This window comes from Chenopodium album, chromosome 16 (genome assembly GCF_948465745.1).
Source record: "Chenopodium album chromosome 16, dcCheAlbu1.1, whole genome shotgun sequence".
NCBI classification, from domain to species: domain Eukaryota; kingdom Viridiplantae; phylum Streptophyta; class Magnoliopsida; order Caryophyllales; family Amaranthaceae; genus Chenopodium; species Chenopodium album.
The window spans coordinates 28,569,408-28,591,809 of record NC_137849.1 but is presented as its reverse complement, the minus strand read 5'-3'; the positions used below and the strand labels follow the sequence as shown (position 1 = coordinate 28,591,809).

At 33.9% G+C, this 22,402-nt stretch overlaps 2 protein-coding genes across 2 annotated transcripts; both read right to left on the bottom strand.

The window, feature by feature from the left end:
* Window positions 1–3,079: 3,079 nt before the first annotated feature.
* Window positions 3,080–8,761, bottom strand: LOC145586340 (putative protein phosphatase 2C 12). The gene is made up of 10 exons (XM_081643129.1): window positions 8,547–8,761; window positions 8,132–8,439; window positions 7,709–7,880; window positions 7,288–7,441; window positions 7,137–7,200; window positions 5,961–6,068; window positions 4,690–4,815; window positions 4,143–4,375; window positions 3,819–4,018; window positions 3,080–3,724 (listed from the first exon to the last, which is right to left on the bottom strand). The coding sequence occupies exons 2-10, from the start codon at window positions 8,327–8,329 to the stop codon at window positions 3,699–3,701; spliced, it is 1,281 nt and encodes a 426-aa protein (XP_081499255.1). The 5' UTR covers window positions 8,330–8,439; window positions 8,547–8,761; the 3' UTR covers window positions 3,080–3,698.
* A 4,133-nt stretch (window positions 8,762–12,894) lies between these two features.
* LOC145585071 (B3 domain-containing protein At5g42700-like) lies at window positions 12,895–15,263 on the bottom strand. Its single transcript, XM_081641818.1, has 6 exons — window positions 15,054–15,263; window positions 14,796–14,894; window positions 14,637–14,668; window positions 14,356–14,518; window positions 13,487–13,693; window positions 12,895–13,389 (listed from the first exon to the last, which is right to left on the bottom strand). Exons 1-6 carry the CDS (start codon window positions 15,177–15,179, stop codon window positions 13,282–13,284), a joined length of 735 nt encoding a protein of 244 aa, XP_081497944.1. The 5' UTR covers window positions 15,180–15,263; the 3' UTR covers window positions 12,895–13,281.
* Between the last annotated feature and the right edge of the window lie 7,139 nt (window positions 15,264–22,402).

Here is a 22,402-nt window from a genome sequence, read left to right as displayed (position 1 = left end):
GGATATAATCTAGGATCTCCCATTTGTTAAGGTTATGGAAGTTTCTAAGACATCTCTTTTAAGTAAGATGATGGCCTATAAATAGGCACCAAGAGACCATTTGTACATTTAAGTTGAGAGTTCTATATATTAATCAATCCCAAATTAAAACTTGTGTTTCTCTTCCAACTTTACCTACTTCCGGATTCCAAGTGATCAAGCACACTAGCAAGGGTTATAAAGCTTGTGTGTTCACGTGTAATCTCCAAGATCGACATTAAGGGACATACATAGTTCAACCAAAGTGCATTACTTATTTCATAGGGGCATGCTAGCAATGCAAGTGTATTTAAATTCTCAAACACAAGAAATTGTGCTACGTTGCACACAAGGAGTAGTAAAATCTATTACATTTTCTTTGTTTGTATATCGTTCATATATACCGGTATAAATTAGGAAAAATTGACTTTTGCTACCTATGAAACAACTCGATTTCACTTTTGCTACCCATCAAAACTTTTATTTTATTTTACTACCTAACATATGCACTTTTTTTCAATTTTGCTACCCATTAACGGAATCTGTTAGGATTCCGTTAAGTTTATAATTTTTTTTTTAAAAATAATAATAAATTCAAAATTCAAAAATAAAAATAAAAATAAAAATTTAAAAAAAAAAAAAAAAAAAACCAGCAACCCCCTGCCACCCCTCAACCGCCACCCCTTCTCTCCCCCCCTGCCGGCGGCCGGCACCCATAGTTTAGGTCGGCGCTGGCGCCGACGCGCGAACCCACCTAGCCCCCCTTCCCCCACCCCTACGCAGCCCCGACCCCCCTTTCCCCCACCCAGCCCAGACCCCATGAAGCAAAACAACCCCCCTTTTCCCTTCCCCCACCGGAATCCACCGCCAGCCCCGTTCCCCCTCACGGAAATCGACCCCCCCTCCCCTTCCCCTACCGTTTTCTGCCTCCCCTAACCCTAAACCACCACCCCACAACCACCAAAAACGAATTTAGGGTTTCGTTTTGGGTGGTTTTGGGGTGATGGTTTAGGGTAAGGGGAGGCCGAAAACGATAGGGGAAGGGGAGGGGGGGTCGATTTCGGTGGGGGAAATAGGGCTAAGGGCGGATTCCGGTGGAGGGAGGGAAAATAAGGTGGGGGATTTCGGTTTGGGGTGGGGATCGAGGCAGCGAGAACCGGGGGGGAAGGGGGCTGCGTAGGGTGGGGGAAAGGGAGGGGAATGGGTTTGCGCCGGCGCCGGCGCCGGCCGAAACTCTGGGCGCCGGCGTCGGCAGTGGGGGGAGGGAAGGGGTGGCAGGTTAGGGGAGGGGTGGCAGGGGTGGCTGGTTTTCTTTTTTTTTATTTTTTTTTTTGGTGGCTGACGGGGAGGCATTTAAGGTGGCTAAGGGAGGGAGTGGTGGCCGGAAGGTGGTAATGAGGGTGGCTTGATCTCACTAACGGAATTATAAACGGATTCCGTTAACTGGTAGCGAAATTTAAAAAACGGGATTTGATAGGTAGTAAAATAAAATAAAAGTTTTCATAGGTAGCAAAAGTGAAATCGCGTTTTTAACAGGTAGCAAAAGTCAATTTTTCCTATAAATTATGACTAGTTTATAAGTGAAAGAGGTAAAGATAACTTTTAGATGGATTAGGCTGTACAGGCTGATCGAGCCCATGACCATTTGGATGGGTTGGGTTGGCACAAAATTTGAAAAACAAGATGGTGTATATAGTGAAATTATGTTAATTAAAAATTTTTGTTATAAAAACATAATGTATTTTGAAATTAATGGGCTGAGGTTTCTCAACAGAGAGTGAAACTTTCAAAATGGTGAGGCAAGTTACACTAAAATTGGTGTGCTCAGGTATTCAATTGATTAGTGGTGTGCTTAGATTCAACTTCATTGGTCCAAATGCTTTCTAGACCACCAAAGAATACGATTAGCCTAGTTTTAACACTCAAAAAAATTTGGAGCTTAGGCCCTCTATTTCAGGTTTGTGTCATTTAAAAAATGAATTTAGGTGAACAAGACGCATTTTCTTACTAACTTTTGTATATTAAATTGTATGCTTTTTAATTGTTGTCTTTGTCTTGGTAAAAAAAAAACTACGATTATTATTACAAATATTCAAAATTCCTAAGTACTTCATAAATTCATGAATATTGCAAACCCTAAACCAATTTCACAACATAACAAAAAACAAAAAAGCTTCAAGATTAATGACATAGGGTTTGAAAGTCTTATAAGTGGTCGTTTAGTTCAAGTAATATAGGTATAAAGTATGAGTTACAGTGACTAAAATAATCCCTCGTCTTTAAAATAAATTTAATTCACAAGTTCATATTTCAAACCCATAAGGTACAAACAAGATTTAAAAACGCATAAAAGTGGGTATGACTCATACAAAACCTATAGTAATCAAATAAAAGAAAATTGTTCAATTACATATTATTAAGTACCAACTTTCAACCCCAACCACCCTGAACCCATTTCTGATTCCAAACTCACATTACTCCGCGATCCAAATACATCAATAGCAGACGTTAGAGCTAAACAATAACCTGGGCCAGACCAGGCCAAAATCTGGCCAAAATTTTGAATTTTTAGGCCATAAAAGTACACTTTTAACCGGGCAAATCCAGGCCAGATTTGATGCCCATATTCAGGCGGGTCAAGCTGTTTTAACACCTCTACTAGACTCTGATCATGTAAAACTGTTACAGTAACAATGTAATGGTCATGTTGGTTGGTACTCGTTCTCCGCAAGAAAAGAAAGAGGAAAACAAATATTTGTTACAGCTGGCTATGAGTGTTATACATGTTGCAAATTATCAAATCAGCTGCTTTATCTTCGATGTCAAACATTGAATTAATCAATCAATTAAATTCAACTAAACAAAAACCAAAAGAAGGGGAAAAAAATTAACCTATAATTTTCAATGGCTCCAAAATAATTCCATGAATTAAAAATGTTTGATTAAATTATTGCACATGTCTAAGCTGACTGCCACCTTGCATAACCCAATTGATTACATTAACCACAAATGATTAACTTTCAGAAATACGATAAAAACAAGATCAGTTGAACAGAAAGAATATCATAAAACCATGAGATTTCTATTTAAAAATTCACCACTTTCCTAGTTGCTTAAGAATCTCAAGTAAAGAAGCTTCTATATTTCAACAAATTGGTTGAGTTAACTCAAATAATTAATTTTGCACTATAAAGAATCCTATGTGTACGTCCGTATAGATAATACAAACCCGAATGCCCCTTTCGGAAATAGTATACAGTGGGAATTCTATGTATGGATGTAGTATACAGCTGAATTGACCAGAGAAGCAGAACGAAACCTGAATACTCCCTTCAGCTGAGCTACTGAGAGAACAGCAAGCAGCAAGTAAATAGGTTTATCGACCTTCCACTAAACTTCCAACGGAGGCTCACGTAATCGAGATAATTAAACACTCACCAGGGAGGGGAAGATGCTAAATTAGGTTAGCCACTTCTAAATATGAGATTCTGACTTGAAATAACATATAAGGAGGGAAGAGGTACACTCAGCAACGCCAAACGAACCTAGATATATGCTTCAACTCCTTTGTGAGTCGAAGAAATAAATTCAAGCAACAGGACAAAACTCCAGTTTTCAATTCTTCCATCACTGGCATAACCAATCGGACTTTGCCAACCACATACCGAAATTACTGCCAGCTAATCACTATCACTGTTATATCTATCTGCACGAGGGTAGAAATGCAATAATTAAAAGGTTAGGATCATTTACAACTACTTGTAACCTATAAGCAGATATCCAAAGACAACAAAACATACTTCCAGACGGTCTTTTCCCTTCCATTGCTTCTCTCTTTTCTTGGCAACTTTGGCACAAGAAAGGGCCATCCCAGGGGCGAGTTTTTCGATTGGAAGAGCCGGCATGTATTGAAATACCATCTCCGGGTTTAATCTCGGCTTGACAAATTGCACACATGAACAACTTGAACATATTGCAAAGTGGATATTTGGTATCAAGCCTGCAAGCCAAAATTTACTATTAAAAAAAAAATCCTGAAATGCACAAGTTCACAATTATTGCAGAGTCACGAAGGAAAACCAAGATGGCTAAGTGACAGTGAGAAATGATCAAAAAGAGAGAACCTTTCTGTAAGACATGCAGATCCATCTTCAAACATCTCCTCAACCACATCTGGTTCCAAGTACTCTCGTTCCGCTTGAGATGTTGACTCAGCTGACTTCTTTCGGAAGATGGCCTTAAAAACTCCTTTTCCTGGTTTTTTTGGTGCAGGAGAAGGGAGATTCTTCTCTGGTGGGAAAATGTCAACCACTATACAGGTTGTATCATCCCTGATACCTTTCACCTGCACTGCTTCCTGCAATTTGTACACAAAGGATAGAAATAAGCTTTATTAGACACAGTCGCAGACTCACAGTTAAGTAAACATAATTACACAAATGGCTTTTACACCCACTGACCCATATAAAGAGGCAACTCCCAGATCTATTAGATTTTGGAAAATAATCCAATGTACCGAATTATATTTCTACATTTCTAAATCATCTATAAGGTTTTGAAATGTAGGAAAAGTAATTCACATACATATATATATATATATAATAGATTACTACTCAGAAAACACTTTTTCCTGTACATGGGAGTAACAAAGCACACGACTGTTCAGCATACCTTGACAATTTGGACAGCTGCTGTCTCTGCTGCCATTGTTCGACTACAATCAAGTGCTGCTTCAAAACTTATAATATCCCACACACCATCACTGGCGATAATAAGCCTACCACCAGCAGTTGACAGCTGCAAAATTCAGAAGCAGATCCTATCAGAAACTTGATACACTTAAATTTCTAGTTAAATCAAATAACAGATATAAAGATGTCTCAGTGAGATTGCCTTAATGCTAACTTAATACAAACATTAGACAAAAAAAAATAGAAATAAATAAATAATAAAAAGCAGTCCCGAAAAAGGTAGCAAACATCACTAAAGTAGGAAGCATCATCAATGTCTCACATTAAGCATTTCTGAGGTAGTCTCATACTAGATTAAGCCCAACAGATATACATCATAGAGTTGTCAAAATTCAGAAAGGGTCATGAAACAATGCATCTTCAACTTATACCCACCTACTCCCTCCGTCACTTTTAAAACTTTATGCTTCGACCATTCTTCTCTCACAAAAAGATTCCAATGTAAAGATTAAAGAGGGACAGAGGAAGTACAAAACTACAGAGATAGGTAGCCATTTACAATTTTGTTTACCTTTTTTAAAAAAAAATGTTTAAAAGCACAGTTTCGGGACATTGATGGCTAGGGGGATGTGAGTGTTTATAACCAGAAAGCTTGATAATTGCACATAATTTACATTTGCTACTTTTAGTCGTAGACATGTCATGATGTACTAGAACTGACAGCGGCAATAGCTGTCGTAGTATCACAAAAGATTTTAAAGACTGCATCATTGCCTTAGTGACTCTTTGAAAGCCTATAATATCATACTAAGCAAGATGAGAGCCAAGTGCGAACTGTCCATCACAACCTAAATAAGGCTGTTATCTAAAACTTTGATTTGACTGAATGTCTTTGTTGGTACTCATGCCTCAGATAAAAAGGCATCTAACAAGATAACAAGATTTAAGTGGACTTTACTTCTCTAAAAATATCTATCATTAACTTTGCTCTAATATATGATTGAAATCATCTCAAAGGTAGTCAAGAAAGTCTAATTTGACCATGTCTAAGATATATACAAAGAAAAGGAAATGTGAACAAATCTCAGGAACTTGAACATAAAACAAGTAAATTATTATGCGAAATTCAAAGAGGTCAATGATATACATTTCGTAAAAATTAAAAACATTATAATCTGCAAGCTTTTCCAAAACACATTGACAGCATTGATAATCAAGCAAAAGAAGAATATTGGTAAATAGTCGACATACCCTCACTTGTTTCACATAAGGGACTGGAACTATAAACTCGCCAACATCCCTATCTCCAAGGGAGCGAGATAGACAAAGGCCACCAGGCCAACATCTCAATGGACCAATCTGTATATGCATTGAATAACATGCTCCAGTTAGTAACAAAATAGGAAAAAAGTGACGCTGAGGGCAAAATAATTATAAAATTTGCATAACACATAAGATAAAATCTGGTGCAAAACATGCTCCAGATTTTAGTACTTCATCCACTTCACTGGAAATCCCTCAGAAGAAGAGGCATCCGGAGAGGATTCAATAAGCCTTAGGTATACATTCAGCATATATTACGCTAAAGTCCAGCCAAAATAATAAAAACCGACGGGGTAGACCAAACAATTTAATGTCCACTTTTACAGTCAGTTATGAAATGATATGTCGCCAATCCATTTAATCATTTTGTCTTCCCTATGAAGACAGGATTGTAAGAAGATGATATCCAGCACTTGTATCCCTTTATAACAGTAGATTTACAGGAACTTTTTCATCTTTTCATTCAGCAACCACACAGTAGTAAATGCAGATAATAGTTTACAGGTAAAAGAAAAAATTAAGTGGTTACCTTATAGGTGGGTAATTAACTTAGCACAGAGATTCACTCATTCAAGTTAAAAAGTACCCCTATTTTGTCATAAAAACCTATTTTGGACTTTACTTGGACACTAACATCTTATATAATAAGAGAGAAATATGTTTTCACTAAATCTCTCCAAAACCTTAATGGTGTATATGTGTGCAATCTATCCAAAACTCTTCATATCATACTTTTCAAAATCTAAAATGTCTAATTATCTATAACAAAAAAATATAACCCAAAAAAAAAAAAGGATAATGTCTCTGCCTAATTACTGTATCATTTTTTATGTTTAATTGGATTTTCAATATGCCCAGTGCATTACAACGAGCATAGTCTGGCATATAGGATAAAACAAAACAAATAAATAAACATTAACCTCAAATACATATATCAGGCATTTCTAGTAAGTCTGATACATTAGGCAACAAGATGGATTCCAGTGAAAAAAGAAGGATTAAAACACTATCAATTCAAGCAAGAAGATGTAGTGAATAAACAAGAAAATCAAAAGAGAGAGAAGAATAGGTTTCCAGAGAAAAAAAATTAAAAAAAAATGTTACCTCTGTTCCACCACCAGTATTAAGCCGACCAACTTCACCTCCACAGGCTGTAACACGATCTCTCCTGATAACAAGTTGAACTAATATGTTAACATCGACAGTAGCACAGAATTAAGGTGACTAATAGAACTATGTTGTGCCTACGACTTACTCTTCTTCATTGCTCTCAAGCCTGTGATCAGCAGATAAACAAATTATCTCACCCTCGGCAGATTCAAGTATGCAACGTGAGTCCCCTACTGATGCTACAGTTATAGACCATCCTTCAATTATCGCAAAGGTAACAGTAGTTCCCGACGCTTGTCCTGTAAACAAAGCTACCCATCGTTACTTATCACGCCTCATCACGAAATCAAGTCTTTTAAAAGATTACAAAACAGAAAAAGATTGTCAAATCAGTCAGCCAAGTCACAGTCAAGGCGTCAATGTCCAACTTACCAACACCCAACTGCTGAGAAAATCGACCCAAAATAAACGTCGAATACTACTCAAATTCCTCAAATTTTAAATTCAAACTTCCAATACATTAATCTAGAGACAAGAAATAACAAAATTCACAATCATAATTTCACCTTTCTCCAAAAAATCTTTATCCGTTTTGACAAATCCAGCAACCAAAGCCCTGGGCAACGCAGCAACCCAATCGTCTCGATTAAGATCCGTTGGCATCGCGCTTAAAACATTACTTAAAAGATGTTCTTTAGCATAGATAGCAGCAGCAGATCCATTATGTCCATCAAACAGCTGCAATTACAAACTTACTCCCATCAATCAATCAAACAATCAATCTCATTCAACACAACAGTTTCAGCCCCACATCAAATACCAACCAAATTGACAATAACAGACCACTCCCATCAACCTCATTGATTCTTAAACAACAAATCAATCAATCAACACAATATCAATTCAATAAAGATCATAAATTCCACAAAAAACCAACATCAAAAACTAGAAAAAACACCACAAAAATCATCGAAAAATCAAGAAATTACCCCGAAAACGGAGAAAGTGGTAACACCATCACCAACAATACGCTGGCATTCAGTCTTCAAAAGGGTATAATCTTCGCCTTTCTTACTTTGATTAGCTTGACCATAAGAAAGCTCTGGATTCTCGATTCTCTCACTATTCTGCTCCCTCCTTAACAACACCGATAACGGAACCGTTTGATGGTCGCCTCTCGACGACATCGTTTTGGGTTTTCCCCAATTAACACCCCCAAATCAAAAATCGAATCAATCAACTCAAAATCACAAACACCCTAATCTCTAAATCGCTCAACAATGCACATAAAAAACCTCTGCATTAATCAAACAACAATGTAATCAAAACATTCACAAAAAAACCAACAAAAAACAATCAATCAAAATGATTCTGAACGGAGATTGAAGAGAGAGAAAGACGTACAGAAAAAGGGGAAGAGAGAGAGAGAGAGAGATCGAGACGGCGGTTAGACGGGGAAAGAAGGAGGAGAAACGGCGGTGAAAATGGCGGTTTGAAGTGATCGAGAAACGCGGATCCCGGCGAAGAGCAGAAATTCCATTGTAGAGAGAGAAAGAGGAGAGAGAAAATAAAGGGGAAGTGCGGAAATGGTGGTGTTTCGTTTGTTTTTGTGTGTGTGTGTGTGGTTTTTTTTTTTTTTTTCGTCTTCTTATTTGGATTTTTTGTTTGTTTATTTATTTATTTTTATTTTTTTGGAGGGTTTACAGATGATTTATTATTCGGTGTTATGTGTAATGTGAGTAATGTCCAATGACTAATGTGTCAAATGTGTGTGTTTGGTTTTACATTGGCTTGTATGGACCAATTCTTCACAATTTTGATGATTGTCCATGCTAAATTGACTAAATTCTCATTCAATTTATTGCTCAATTTGATATCTGGATGATCAAATCCTCATCCTATTATAAGATAGATAAGAATTTTACCATCTGAATCAATTATCAAGTATGTTATTAATATGTAAAAAAAATTACATAAGTGCAAACCGCATGGTTTAATTTAAAAAAAATTACTAAAAAAAATAACTCAAATTTAGTTTGACAATGACAATTATAGTTTTGAAAAACATTTAAAAATTTTATCAATTGCACGTCTATAACAGGAGCAACCTAGGGCAAAGCCTAGGCTACTTACTAGTGTAAAATTAAAAATTGCATATTTGGAATTATTTTTTTAAAAAAGGCTAAAGCCAATGAACGCCCCAAGAGCGTTAAAAAAGAAAGTTAAAAGTAAAAATATTAGATTAAAGTGAGTATTAATTACACCAGTCGACAAGTGATTTTAGAAATATCTTAAATGCTTATTAAACGCAACAGGGTATTCGTTAGCATGGTCCTTTTAAAATATATCGAAAAATAAAAATTTATACAAGTCTATCTCTCTCTCACTCTTTTTTTTCTTTTTAAACAATTTTGAATGAATCAAATAAGACCGCATATTACCACATTTTCTTTACATGTATAACTCAAAAACAACGGTCAAAGTGTAGATTATGAATATATTTAAAATTATAAGTGACAACGTTAATATTTTATTGAAATTTTTATTGACTTACATATTGCAGAGTAATTAGTTTTGTTCTTCGTATTGCATAAGGACAACCGTGATATATTTTAAATAATTACAATTGATTTATTTTTTTTTTAAGTTATTAGAATTGGCACAAAAAAAAAAAAAAAAAAAAAAAAAAAGCATCACTAGTAATAGATTATCTCGTTGGAATTTTTTTCATGATGACCGATGCACACCTTTAAATATTTTAAATTTCATATACACATGAACATACTAAAATAACGTACTAAAAATCTAAGTATTAGCTCATTTAATAAAGTTTAAACTCAAATCCCGTTAAATTTTTAAATCTAACTATACGAACAAAATGGGTTAATCTTTAAGGTAATGACTAATGAGTGATGCAAATTACATTAGTTCCAAATCTTTCCCTTTTAAGAACTTTTAAACTTCTCTCTCATAGTCATACAATATCATCACTAGAATGAGAATAGAGATGTCAAAAAAACCACAACGACAACGTCGAGAATTCGGCGCTAAATCCAGCCGTATATGAGCCGGTGTTTACCTTGCAAAAAATGGGACCTACACCAAACATACCATCATCCTTATTTTTCTTTATTCTTCGTCTATATATCTACTCTTTCTTACTCTCTTGACTTTCTTATCATTTGCATGTTCATGGTCCTAACTTGTACCGTAGTCTTAGGGATGATTATTATTTAAGCTTTTCCAAGAATTATTGTAGATAATCTTAATTATCTTGTAACCAATTATAAATTAGGCTTAATAATAATAATAGTGTGTTATATGATTAATTGTATAAGTATCATCACCTAAATTGAGTGCTTTTTATGATGATTAGTGGCTTTATTACAAAAGGCATGTCAATGTTCTAGATTTAGATATTGAGCAAAATTGATTTTATAAAGAATGTGGAAATTGTAAACATGTTGAGTATTCTTTCAACCAAAAGGAGATTTTCAATTTACTTTACCACTTTATAGAATACCATAATTGCAATATTTTAATAAGGATACCAAATGGAGGTTGGATTTTGCTTATTATGATACATTTTTTCTATATTTATTTATTTACAAAAGCGTACACCGTAGTTTATTGATACTTCATGCTATAGAATTTTCAACCACCAATATTATTTAAATGGTAAACCCCTATGTTTACTCATGTTTGAGATGTATTAGGTCATTTACGTCGGGTTTAGATAGGATTATCAATGGTTTAAGATAGATTTTGGGTTCAAGTTTGGTCAGATCATTTTGATTCTATTGTAGCTTTTTTATAAATAATACTAATATTAGAAACATTGATTATCTTGTCAGATTAGGTCAAGTATGATGGATCAAGGAAATACTTGGTTTCAGAAGTGTGATTCTCAATTTCGTATTTTAGGTCAAATATTTAGGTATGGGTCAGTTTTACCATGTCTAATTTAAGTGACAATAAAAATTTATTTTCTCACTATAGTTGGTGACATTTTTCTTCTTATTTAATTTGTGTAACTTAAAAAAAAATTAAAAAAAAAAAAAAAAAAATAGAGGAAGCACATAGAGGGCTTGTTTGGTAATAAATGACTTTTCATTGGCTTTTTGATTGGCTTTTGGGTTTTGGCTTTTTCATTTGTTCAAACATCCAAAATTTGTGTTTGGTAAATGGTTTTTTCAGCCAAAATGAAAAAGCTACTTGGAGTAGCTTTTGGCTATCTAAGTTACTAATAATATCTAACAGCCAATTTTACCAAACATGTTTTTAGACTAATAAAAAAGTCAAACAACCAACAAAAAAGCCAATACAAACAGCCAGTCAAATCAGCCAATCAAATCAGCCGACAACCAACAGCCAACAGCCAATTGCCAAACAAGACTAGATACAAATTGGAGAAATGATGAGAGATGGCCGGATAAAATGAAAGAGGAAAAAGAATGGTGATTAGTTGTTTACAATACTTTTAAGCCAGTATTTGTTGCTCTTTCAAAACCAATGTTTCTTAAATGAAGATGACTTTGGATCGGTCAAGCTAGACCATTAGCCCATAGGCTACTCAATGTGCTAGGTCGACCTGAAATTACAAAACCAAGACCCAAGCATGGCCCATGAGCCTTGTGGACGTGCCAAGTAGGGCCATGTGCTGACCCATGACAATGAACATCAATACTATATATTAAAAGGCGTTTTTAAATTTTTGTATGTGACACGTGTATCCTTTCTCATATAAGTACTACGCCACATCATCATTCAACGACCTTTAACATCATCCACATCATCATTCAATAATCTAAATTTAAAATGTATACAAAGAAATTCGAACACAAAACCTCTTTGAATGGAAAAAACATGTATTACCGTCTAAGATAGAAATAAATCATGCTCTATTAATTCACATTTATATATAAATACAAGTATTAGAACGTAGAATAAAAACAAAATAAATTCAAAAATATGTTATTTTTGTCATTGTATTCTAATTTACCCACTTTTAAAGCATCTAATATAAAAATGAAATTATTTAAAGTATCACCCGGAGCGAAGCCCGGGTCACACACTAGTTGTTATTAAAATCTCGATTTAAATCTTAGAATCTTACGATTTTACAATTTACGTATGTCATACGATTCGATTTGCGATTTTACCCTATTCTACATATTTCTTTTAACAAGCGAAAACCTTACAAGTTTAAAACATGCCTACAACGTCATTTATAAGTATATATTGTCAATTATTGGTTGCTCAGTGAGTAAACAACTATTTTCTATTAATAATTAGGTTTTAAACTTAAAATTTAAATATTTTTCAATTAAATTTAAATATGACATCTTGATTATGCATGTTCGATTCTACGATTCGATTTTGAGTGGCCTTTCTGATTCAAAGTAGAATCCCGATTTTAATAACTTGGTCAACTCACTTTTATTAATACTCGTGCTTAGGAAGCTTATAACATGCTGCAAGTCAACTAGTGGTTAGTTCAATGTTTCTTTTATACTTTTGGTGTTAGGATATTTTTGTGTACTCAGTGTATGTTTATACTTTATATTATGATTTGTTGTTCTTTTACGTGTTATTTTATACTCCGTATTCTATTGTTCATTATGGTATGAAGTGAGTAATAAAAATGTGAAATGCAAACCAGAATCACTATATTTGCATTTATATTAATATCTCAATAAACACTTCCGTCAAAAAAAAAAAATCTCAAACACTACGCCAACAAACAAACGGGAGGTCCACAATTGAAAAATTGATCAACTTAGCAAAAAGGTTTCACATCCATGTTCAGGTTTCATAGCAAAATTATGATATAATTGATTAATTTCATAGTCCCTGAAATTGAAATACTCCATCTGTACTAGACTAGCTCAGCTAAACGCGCCTAGAAATATTAACAAGAAAAACTTTGATTCATGGTTTACACCTGATATCGAAAATTGTTACACTAGCTTCAGTTTTGGGATCATAAAAGACTTTAGAAAAAAACTCAATCTAAGCACTAGACTACTACTACAGCAGATTTGTAGTTCTGAAAGAGATCATTGCTGTTAAAGCAGATATGTATTTCTGAAAGATCTTTGCTGTTAAAGCAGATTCGTATTTCTGAAAGAACTTGCACCTAAAAGATCTTTGCGGTTACAGCAGATTTGTATTTCTGAAAGATCTTTGCAGTTGCGGCTAGTTTTTCCTCTAGAGCTACATCATCGCTTCTCCTTATAATGTATACCTGCAGCCCCATATCATACAAAATTATGTCTCACATAACAAATTAACTAGTAAAGTAGCTAAGAAAATAACGAAGCAATCGTAGATAAATTCTTCACCTTAAAAATCGAGTGACTGATCACTTGGAAAATGACAGTATCCCCATCAACAAGTTCATGAGCCATAGCAAAGCCGCGCCAACCTCCACTTAGTCCAGTTTTGCGTGCTAAGTATACTGTCGGGTACTCATCGCCCTCTTCGTCAACCAGTGTTATTGTTGCATCGTTGTTAGGTAAGCTCGTCCTGCAAAAGTCACTAGGAAGACCCTGCAGCTCAAGTGAAGGGGCTCTGATTAGGTACAATGCTTTAGATAATTAGTGAAATTTACATAAATACAGCTATTTGGTGAAATAAAAGATCAAAATCCGGATTGTAAAATTAAATGTAATAATTTAACTATGAACTCTACTATATAGAGTATAAACGGGATATATCATGGACTCATGGTGCTGACATTATTAACTTTGATGTATGAACCATAATTTTTAGGCTTGTAATGGTCAAAATTTGAAAGCGTTTCTTAACTATCAGGTTGAAACATGTTAATCAACTATAAAAATATATAGATTAAAAAAGCAAGTGAATCAACTCTTAAGTAGTCACACTAATTCTTGATGTCTTAAAATGAAATTAAATACTTGTCAATTCTAAGTAAAATAGTCAAATTTAACCCAGGTACATATCCGTGTCACGATCGAGTATTTGAGTTGAATTAACAAAGCTTGTCACCTATCCAATTTACCTATTCGAACTAAAGTGATCAAATAAAATGGGAATTGCTAGGCAATCAGTCACTTAGACGCATACTTGTCTCGGAGAAATTTAAAGTCCGAGTAAAACAACTTGTCAACAACCCATTTACCATAAAAGACTAAATGTTTCTATAATTAGATACGAGTACATATAACGACAAATAAAAAGAAATTACCAGCCAAAAGCAGCCAGTGACATGGGAAGGAAGCATTGGTCTAATGACAGTAGGGTAGCCCTCCTCCTCAAGCTTAGCAACCAATTTCTCTGCTTTCTCAATTGTAGATGCTCTTTCTTCTTCTGTTGCTACTCCATAATTCCCCCTTACTACTCCATACGTCCTACAACCCAACAATTTTTCATCCGGAATTAATAGTCACGTCGATATTAATATTAATAACGTGACAACTAAATTTGAACAAGTCGGGTATTTGAATGAATGATTTACAATAAACTCACTTTCTAGGCGAGGACAATCTAGGCAAATGCACCTATAATAATTAAAAAAAAAAAAAAAAAAAAAAAACCATTAAAATGAAGAATTTGTTAAGGAATTCAAAATTATGTGAAGAAAAAAGATAAGAGGAAATTAAGAGAAGGAAGGATAAGAGAACAAACTTCAACATAAACAGGGGCAGGATTTTTAGCAACTCGAGCGGATCGTCTAACGGCCACCATCTTCTTCTCTACTGTCCGAGGCTTCCAAACCTTCTTCATCTTTTTTTCATTAAAATGTTATAACATCACATTAGCTAACTCATTCCATCCGAAATTAATAGTCATGTTGATAATGTAATGAGGTATTAATATAGTCATATAACGTGACAATTAAACCCGAACAGAAAGAATAGATAAGAGAGAAAGAGGGGTTATTACCGGAGACGATTTGGGGGAAAGATTTTTGAGAGATTGAGAAAGATGAATGAGATTGAGATCTTCCAATCGTTTCTTATTTTCTTCAACTCTTTTCTGGCGACTTTCTTCATACGACACTTTACCCATTTTTTTTTTAATTAGTTATTTTTCTGAGTATTGATTATTGAATTAGGTAGTTTTAGAAGGGTGTACTATGTACTGTAATTCAATGGTGGAAAAGAAGAGGTTAATGAAATTAGGGAAGGTGGGGATGAATTTGAATTAAATAGGTGACAGGAAAGGACAATAGTCGACCGTTGGAATAGCACTGTGTTGGAATAGGTGTGTCAGCTTAGAAGAGTAGTCTTCGAGGAAGATTTTGAAGAATGAGTTTTCCTTGCAAACCTTCGAATTTGATAATACTCTCTATATCTCATGAAATGTAACACGGTAAACTTTTCACAATTAGTATCTATTCTATAAATAAACTAAATAATAACCACTGACATATCACTTTTCAAATTATACAAATGTCAAGTTATGGTTGAAATTTTTTCCGCTCATATTAATTGCTGACATCATATTTTTATTTTTATTTTTTACCTTAAATTATTACAATAGTTTTTTTTTAAAACAACTATTATATTATATTATATTCCATATATTATATTATGATGAATTTGAGTTACTATTTGGCTTCAAAATATAATTACTCCCGGTTAAAGAGCATTTTGTATTGCATAATTTACTTAAATTTATACTCTTTTTCAAATTAGTTAGATCTAAATAGCATTGCAATTAATGGTTAGGTTTTTATAATTTATCTCATACAAGGGACATATGTAAAATAAATATTTATTCAAAGAAATTTTTTTATGTTGTGCATCGCACGAGACTTATCTAGTTAGGTACTATTGGAGTACCATACCATGCTCATGATACTCTAACATATTAAATGAAATAACATATCTTTAAAACAAAATAACATAAAAAGTTGTGAGAATATATAAATGAATATAAACCTAAACTAAGCAAAATTTCAATTTCATTTCTCTCTCCACTTTCTCTCCCCTCACCTTTTCTCTCTCTAATTTCCCAACCCACCATTTTAGCACAATCAAATCCTTCATTCTTCTAAACAAAAACCACAAAATTTCTTTTGATTATTATTTTAACCACTCAAACAAGCACAAAATTGCTCAATCAAAGTTGAAAATCATTTTCACTACATAAAAACTGGTTTATATTCATGAAAAATATAAAGAAACGACAATCATGAACAAGAATGAGCAAAACAAAGTAAGTATATCTAATTTGTTTTGTTTTTAATTTAATTAATTGAAAATGATACTGGTAATTTGAACTAAATATGTTAATTTGATTTGATTCAATCGAATCTATGTTATTTTTGAATTTGCCAAAATGTTGTGTTATTTTATGAAAACTTTATGTTATTTTGCTAATTAAAATACTATGTAGTTCTGCTAAAACATTATGTTATTTTACGCAAATCTTATGTTGTTGTTTGCTAAAATAACCTTATGTTATTTTGCTAAAACATTGTGTTACTTTACGTAAACCATGTGTTATTTTGATAAGTTCTAGTGTTATTGTGGAAACCTCAGCCCGTGTTATTTTATTATAAACTTGTGTTATTTCACACAAACCTTGTGTTATTTCACTGAAATCATTTGTTATTTTGCTAAAAGGTTATTGTGTTATCTTACTTGAACTTTTTGTTATTTTGCTTCAACTTTTGTTATTTTCAAATGTATGTTATTTTTACAGAACAATATGTTAATATCCCTCTCCGAAAAAATGAGCTCAATTAATTTTCAAGTAAATTAATTTCTACATAAAATTTCTTCAGAAAATTCTCATAAATTTGTTCGATTCCTTTTCTCTTCTTTAAATAAAATCATCTTCATTTAAATTGCTGTTCAAATTTTATTAGATTCTCACAAATATAAAACACTCAATTTGATGTTTAGGGTTTTAATTTTTTTGATTTTGGTAATTTGAACAATTAGCTCTTCAATTCAACAAAATTTCTTAATAATAGAGTGATTATTTGAAGAATTTTGAAAAATAAAGTAAGACAAAGGTTAGAGCAGGAGAACAAAAATAGAGGAAGGATTTTTTTTTAATTAAAAAGCCAGTATTTGACCCCCTGGAGTACCATGCTCACGGTACTCCAGGAGTACTATAGAAATTGCGAACTTTTCACCCATAATGCACCAGATTAACCTTATTTTTATATAATTAAATACTAATGAAAATTATTTTAAAAATTATATTATAAAACTTTATATTAATACTTATCTAATAATATAATACTAGAAAATTTGTCAAAAATAAGCCAATCTTTGCATGACTAGCTCAAAATAAGTCAAATTTTCGATTAACTCAAAATAAGTTGACTTTTTAGTAGTGTTTTCTTTTAATTAGTCCAATGACCTATAACCTATTAATCAAGTCATTTTTTTAATTAAAAATAATTTATTAAATATTAAATATAATTACATTAAATAAACAAATTCTAAAAAAAATTCCCCCATCCCCACCAGCTCCCCACTTCTAGCCCCCATTCCCACCATCTCCCCTTCCACTAGCCGTCGGTAGGGACCACTCCATTTCCCGACGCCGGTGACCTTACCCGTTTCCCTTTTCCCACCCACAACACCCCTATCCCTCCCTTTTCGCTTTCCTGCTTCCCACCAATAACACCACCTACACCACCATCGCCACAGCAATAACGCAAACAACAACAACCAGCCTCACCCACCAATTTACAGCTCTAGCCGCCACTTTCGCACCACTGCAGCAGCCCTTATTGTACCAATTTCGCATCTAATTGAAAATGTGTTTGGCAGTAGTACGACATTGAAAAGCCCCAATTTCGCTTCGATCTCGTCGCAAGATTGATGAGGGCACGCATCCTCCAAGCATTGGTTCATCGCAGCCGCACAAGCAATGTTAAGGAAGTCACACTTCCTTCCGGCTAATTGCCGGTGAACTAGGGAGCGAAAGAGGAGGGAGAAGGGTGAGTGTTGGGGTGGGGTGGGGTCAACGGCCGGCGGCAGAGGATGGAGTGGTCTCAGCGGCCGGTGGAAGAGAAGTTGGTGATGATGGGGGCTGGCAATAGGTACGGGGTGGCTCTGGGATTTTTTTAGGTTTTTTTTTATTTGATGTAATTTTTTTAAAATAACAACTCATAAAAAAAAAAAACTTAATTTGTTTTTTTTAACAAAAGACCAACCCCATAATGACATGTGACATAAATTACCTAAATAATCGGTTATCCTAAAATTCAACAGGTTATGACTCATTTTGAGAATATACTCTCTAAAGTTCGACTTATTTTTAGTTAATAAAAAAGTTGACTTATTTTGAGCTAACGGGACAAAGGTTGGCTTATTTTTGACAAATTTTCCTATTATAATAATTGGTTTCAATAAAAATTATGGTAGAATATGATTATATTATGTTAGTAAAAATTATGGTCAAAGTTAATACATGAATAGTTAAAAAATCTAGGAAGAAGAGAGTATTTGAGTTTGGGAAGTATTACTAGTGTGTGGCCTCCGGTGTTGCAACAGCTTGCCAACTACTTTGATTAATCTTTGTGATTATATAATCTATTTATCATTATTTATGAGGCCGTTTTTTCCTTTTGTAATTAGACGTGATTTGCAATTATATTCATTTATTTTTATGTTTATAACATGTTTGATAATTAGTTTATATGGTTAAAATAATCATCCTTGTTCAAATCTCCATATCCGTATGTTTTTATGTGGAATAATGTTGATTGGTTGGGGTGACGTGACATAATGATTAAGGTTGATTTTATAGTAATGTGGCATAAAGAGAAGTTAAGTAGGTGATATGGTGCAATAATAAAGGTTTACGTAATTACGTGGCACATAGACGTTCTTAGTAACATCTTTTAATAGATTAGTATAGATATGAAAATTGATTATTGCCTTCAACAACTTGACGGGAGACCAAAATTTAGTCCATGGTCTTGAGTAATGACTAGACCTGGAAAACGGGTTGTTCGGGTCAGGAACGGGTCAGGTCAATTTCGGATCAATCAATATTCAGGTCGGGTTCGGGTCGGGTCGGGTCAATTTGGGTTTCAGGTTAGTATCGGGTCAGTTTCGGGTCAATGGTAATTCGGGTCGGGTCGGGTATCGGGTCAACACTTTGGGTCGAGTTCGGGTCGGGTAATTTCGAGTCGGGTCAGTCTTCGGGTTCAATAATCGGGTCAAGTTCGGGTCGGGTCAAATTCGGGTCGGGTTGAGTTCGGGTCGGGTCAATTCGGGTCAGGTCAATCTTCGTCTATGTTGATGTAGAAATTTGACCAATAATATGTTATAATTATCAATAAGTATAAAGTATAACAATTGAATATTAATAATATATTCATTACACAATTCCAACAGTACTATATATACAAGACTGTATTATTTCATATGTATGATCATTATTATTAAATTGGTCAAAATTCAAATTAGATAAAGTGAATAGTGAAAAAAAATCAACGTAACACTTGAAAGAAGAAGCTAAGAGTAATAGTAATAATAACAATAACAATAACAATAACAATAACTAGTGTTCTTAATCAAATGGAACTCTTTATGAAGTACGACATTTACGAGCACTAAATTACACGCACATTTCAATAGTATTATACACACAATACTATATATATTGTTTAATTTAGGTTAATTTCGATAAGTGTTTATTTGGGTAAAGTAATTAAGCCCTAAATCAGTTAGGTCATTTTAAGTATTTGTTAATTTTGGATCGGGTCATTTCGGGTATAATTCGGGTCGCTTCGGGTTTCGTGTCCGTTCAGGTCAATCAATTCAGGTCAAAATCGGGTCGGGTCAATTTCGGGTCGGGTCAATTCGGGTATCGGGTCAACTTCGGGTCGGATTAATTCAGGTCGGGTTAATTCGGGTATCGGGTTAAGTTCGGGTCAACTCCACTTCGGGTCGGGTATGAGTCGGGTCGGGTCAGCTTTGAGTTCGGGTCAACTTCAGGTCTACGTTCTCGAGTCAATTTCGGGTTACGGGTCGGGTAAGGATTGCCAGCTCTAGTCATGACAGCCTATTAATCCCTCCGTACTAGGATAAATTGACAGGTGAACTTTGGTTCACTATTCATATTAACTTTGCTCGTAATTTATTGGTAACATAGTAAAATAAGTTTTAGGAAAATTTGTTAGAACGATCATTTTAAGTAGGCCACTTTTTGATAAAGGTCTTTTTATAAAAAAAGTTGGCACCAAATATCCTTTTACCCTGCTATAGGTTGTGCCTTGTGGCGAAGGTCTTTTCATCGAATTTCGGCTGTTGATTTTTTTTTCTAACCAAAAGAAGTCACATGACTCGGACGTGACCACTTAAATCGATTTTTTATTTTTTAATTTTACTTTCTTTTCCCTCCCTTATTTTCCTTCATCCCTGCTCTGTAAGTTGATGTGACTAAAAGCAACCCATTAATGTTGATTCATTAACTGAAAAGGATATTATTACATTAAATGGCACATTGATTAATTGGAATGGATTTACAAGACTTCCTTCAATAGGTAAGGTTCTCTCTCTCTCTCTCTCTCTCATAGTAGATCGAAGTTCTTTTTTCATTTTGTACTCTGAAGACCAAGCAAAAAGGAAACGAAAGACCCAAGATTTCATCTTTTTATTCATTCGGATAATAAAAACAAGGTATTGGAAAAAAGGGGGTTGATGAGGAAGGAATTAGAGTTTAGTAAAGGGAAAAGAGGGAAATTAATCGATTTTATGTGGTCACGTTATTTTTTTTCGCCCAAAAAAAAAAAAAGTCAATGACTGAAATCCGGTGAAAGGACCCTCACCACAACCTAAGTGATATATAAGGACCTTTGATGTCACCTTTTCTTTAAAAGAACCTTTACCCACAAAGTAACTTACTTAAAAGTATATTTCTGATAAATTTTTCTAAATTTTATCATAAAATATGTTTTTAAATGGATATTAATACTACATATAAAATTTCAAAAAATTAATTTTTTTTATTATTTATAATATTATTTAATTTTATATATAGCTTATATGCCAAATCGAAATGTGACAGTTATTCTAGGACAAATAAAAAAGGGGGGAAAGTGTAAAAAAAACAAAGCCTATAAATAGATAAATCCTAAATGTAAATATTAAAAGGGAACCTCTAATGGCCAGAATGGGTAAGAAATAAAAAAGAATGGAGAGAGTAGTAGTAGTTGTTGTTGTTGTTGTATTTAGAATGACTTTTCCTTCTCTAATTTGTTTCGATTTAACTTCTTACACAATATTAATGTAGAGCGTTTTTTGTGTGGCAATGTAGCCAACTGACACACACCAAAACACCGACTGGATAATCCCTGATTGAGTAACTCTTGACCGATTAAGTAATCTCTATAATAATAATAATAATAATAATAATAATAATAATAATAATCGAATAAGAGATCGTCGTCACATTCATATCCCTCCACCAAAACTCCAAACCTTTGGATCTCCCATTACTACTCAAACATATCCCATTATCAAACCCACACCATCTTTGAATTTTTTCTAAAACTTTACCATCAATCATAGTCTCCATTAGGAACACTACATCCGGCCTCTCTCTCCAACATAATTCCCGGAGAGTCCTCTTTGTCCAAGGGTTGCCAATCCCTTAGACGTTCCAACTTAAGATTTTCATTGTTGTTTAAGGGTATGGATATCACCATTACTACAACATAAATGAGCAAAAGCGACGGTCAAAGCTAATGCAGCGGTTTGATGCAATGGTGATATCTAAGGCAACGGTTCAATGCAACGGATAAAGCTAATGCAACGTATATGTAGGCCATTGCAATGGTCCTTACATAATCGTTGCATCAGCCTATCAAATGCAACGGAAATTTAGGCTACTGCAACGGTCCAAAAATGACCGTTGCATTAGGTGTTAAGATGTGAAAATGCAATAACGCGCTTTGTTTCCCGCTCCCATTTTTTCCGAAAATTTGAAATGGTTATTCGGCAGGACATCATTATTTTCGAAATAAATTCTTACCACGTACATACTCTTGATGTTTATTCTCTACTGTCTTTCTCTCTATATATCTATCTTGTCTCTCTCACTTCAAGTTCCAACATCAAGATTCAAATACTTTCAATCGTCATTTTTATTGTAAGTTTTTGTTATGTGAATTTTATTTCTTTAATATTTTCAAATATGAAGTATTATTGTGTTTAGTACAAATTTACTTAATTTTTGTTTATAAATATTGACATGCTATTTATTGTTTATAATTAGCTATTACAAATCAATGAATATTTAACTAATGCCCTGTT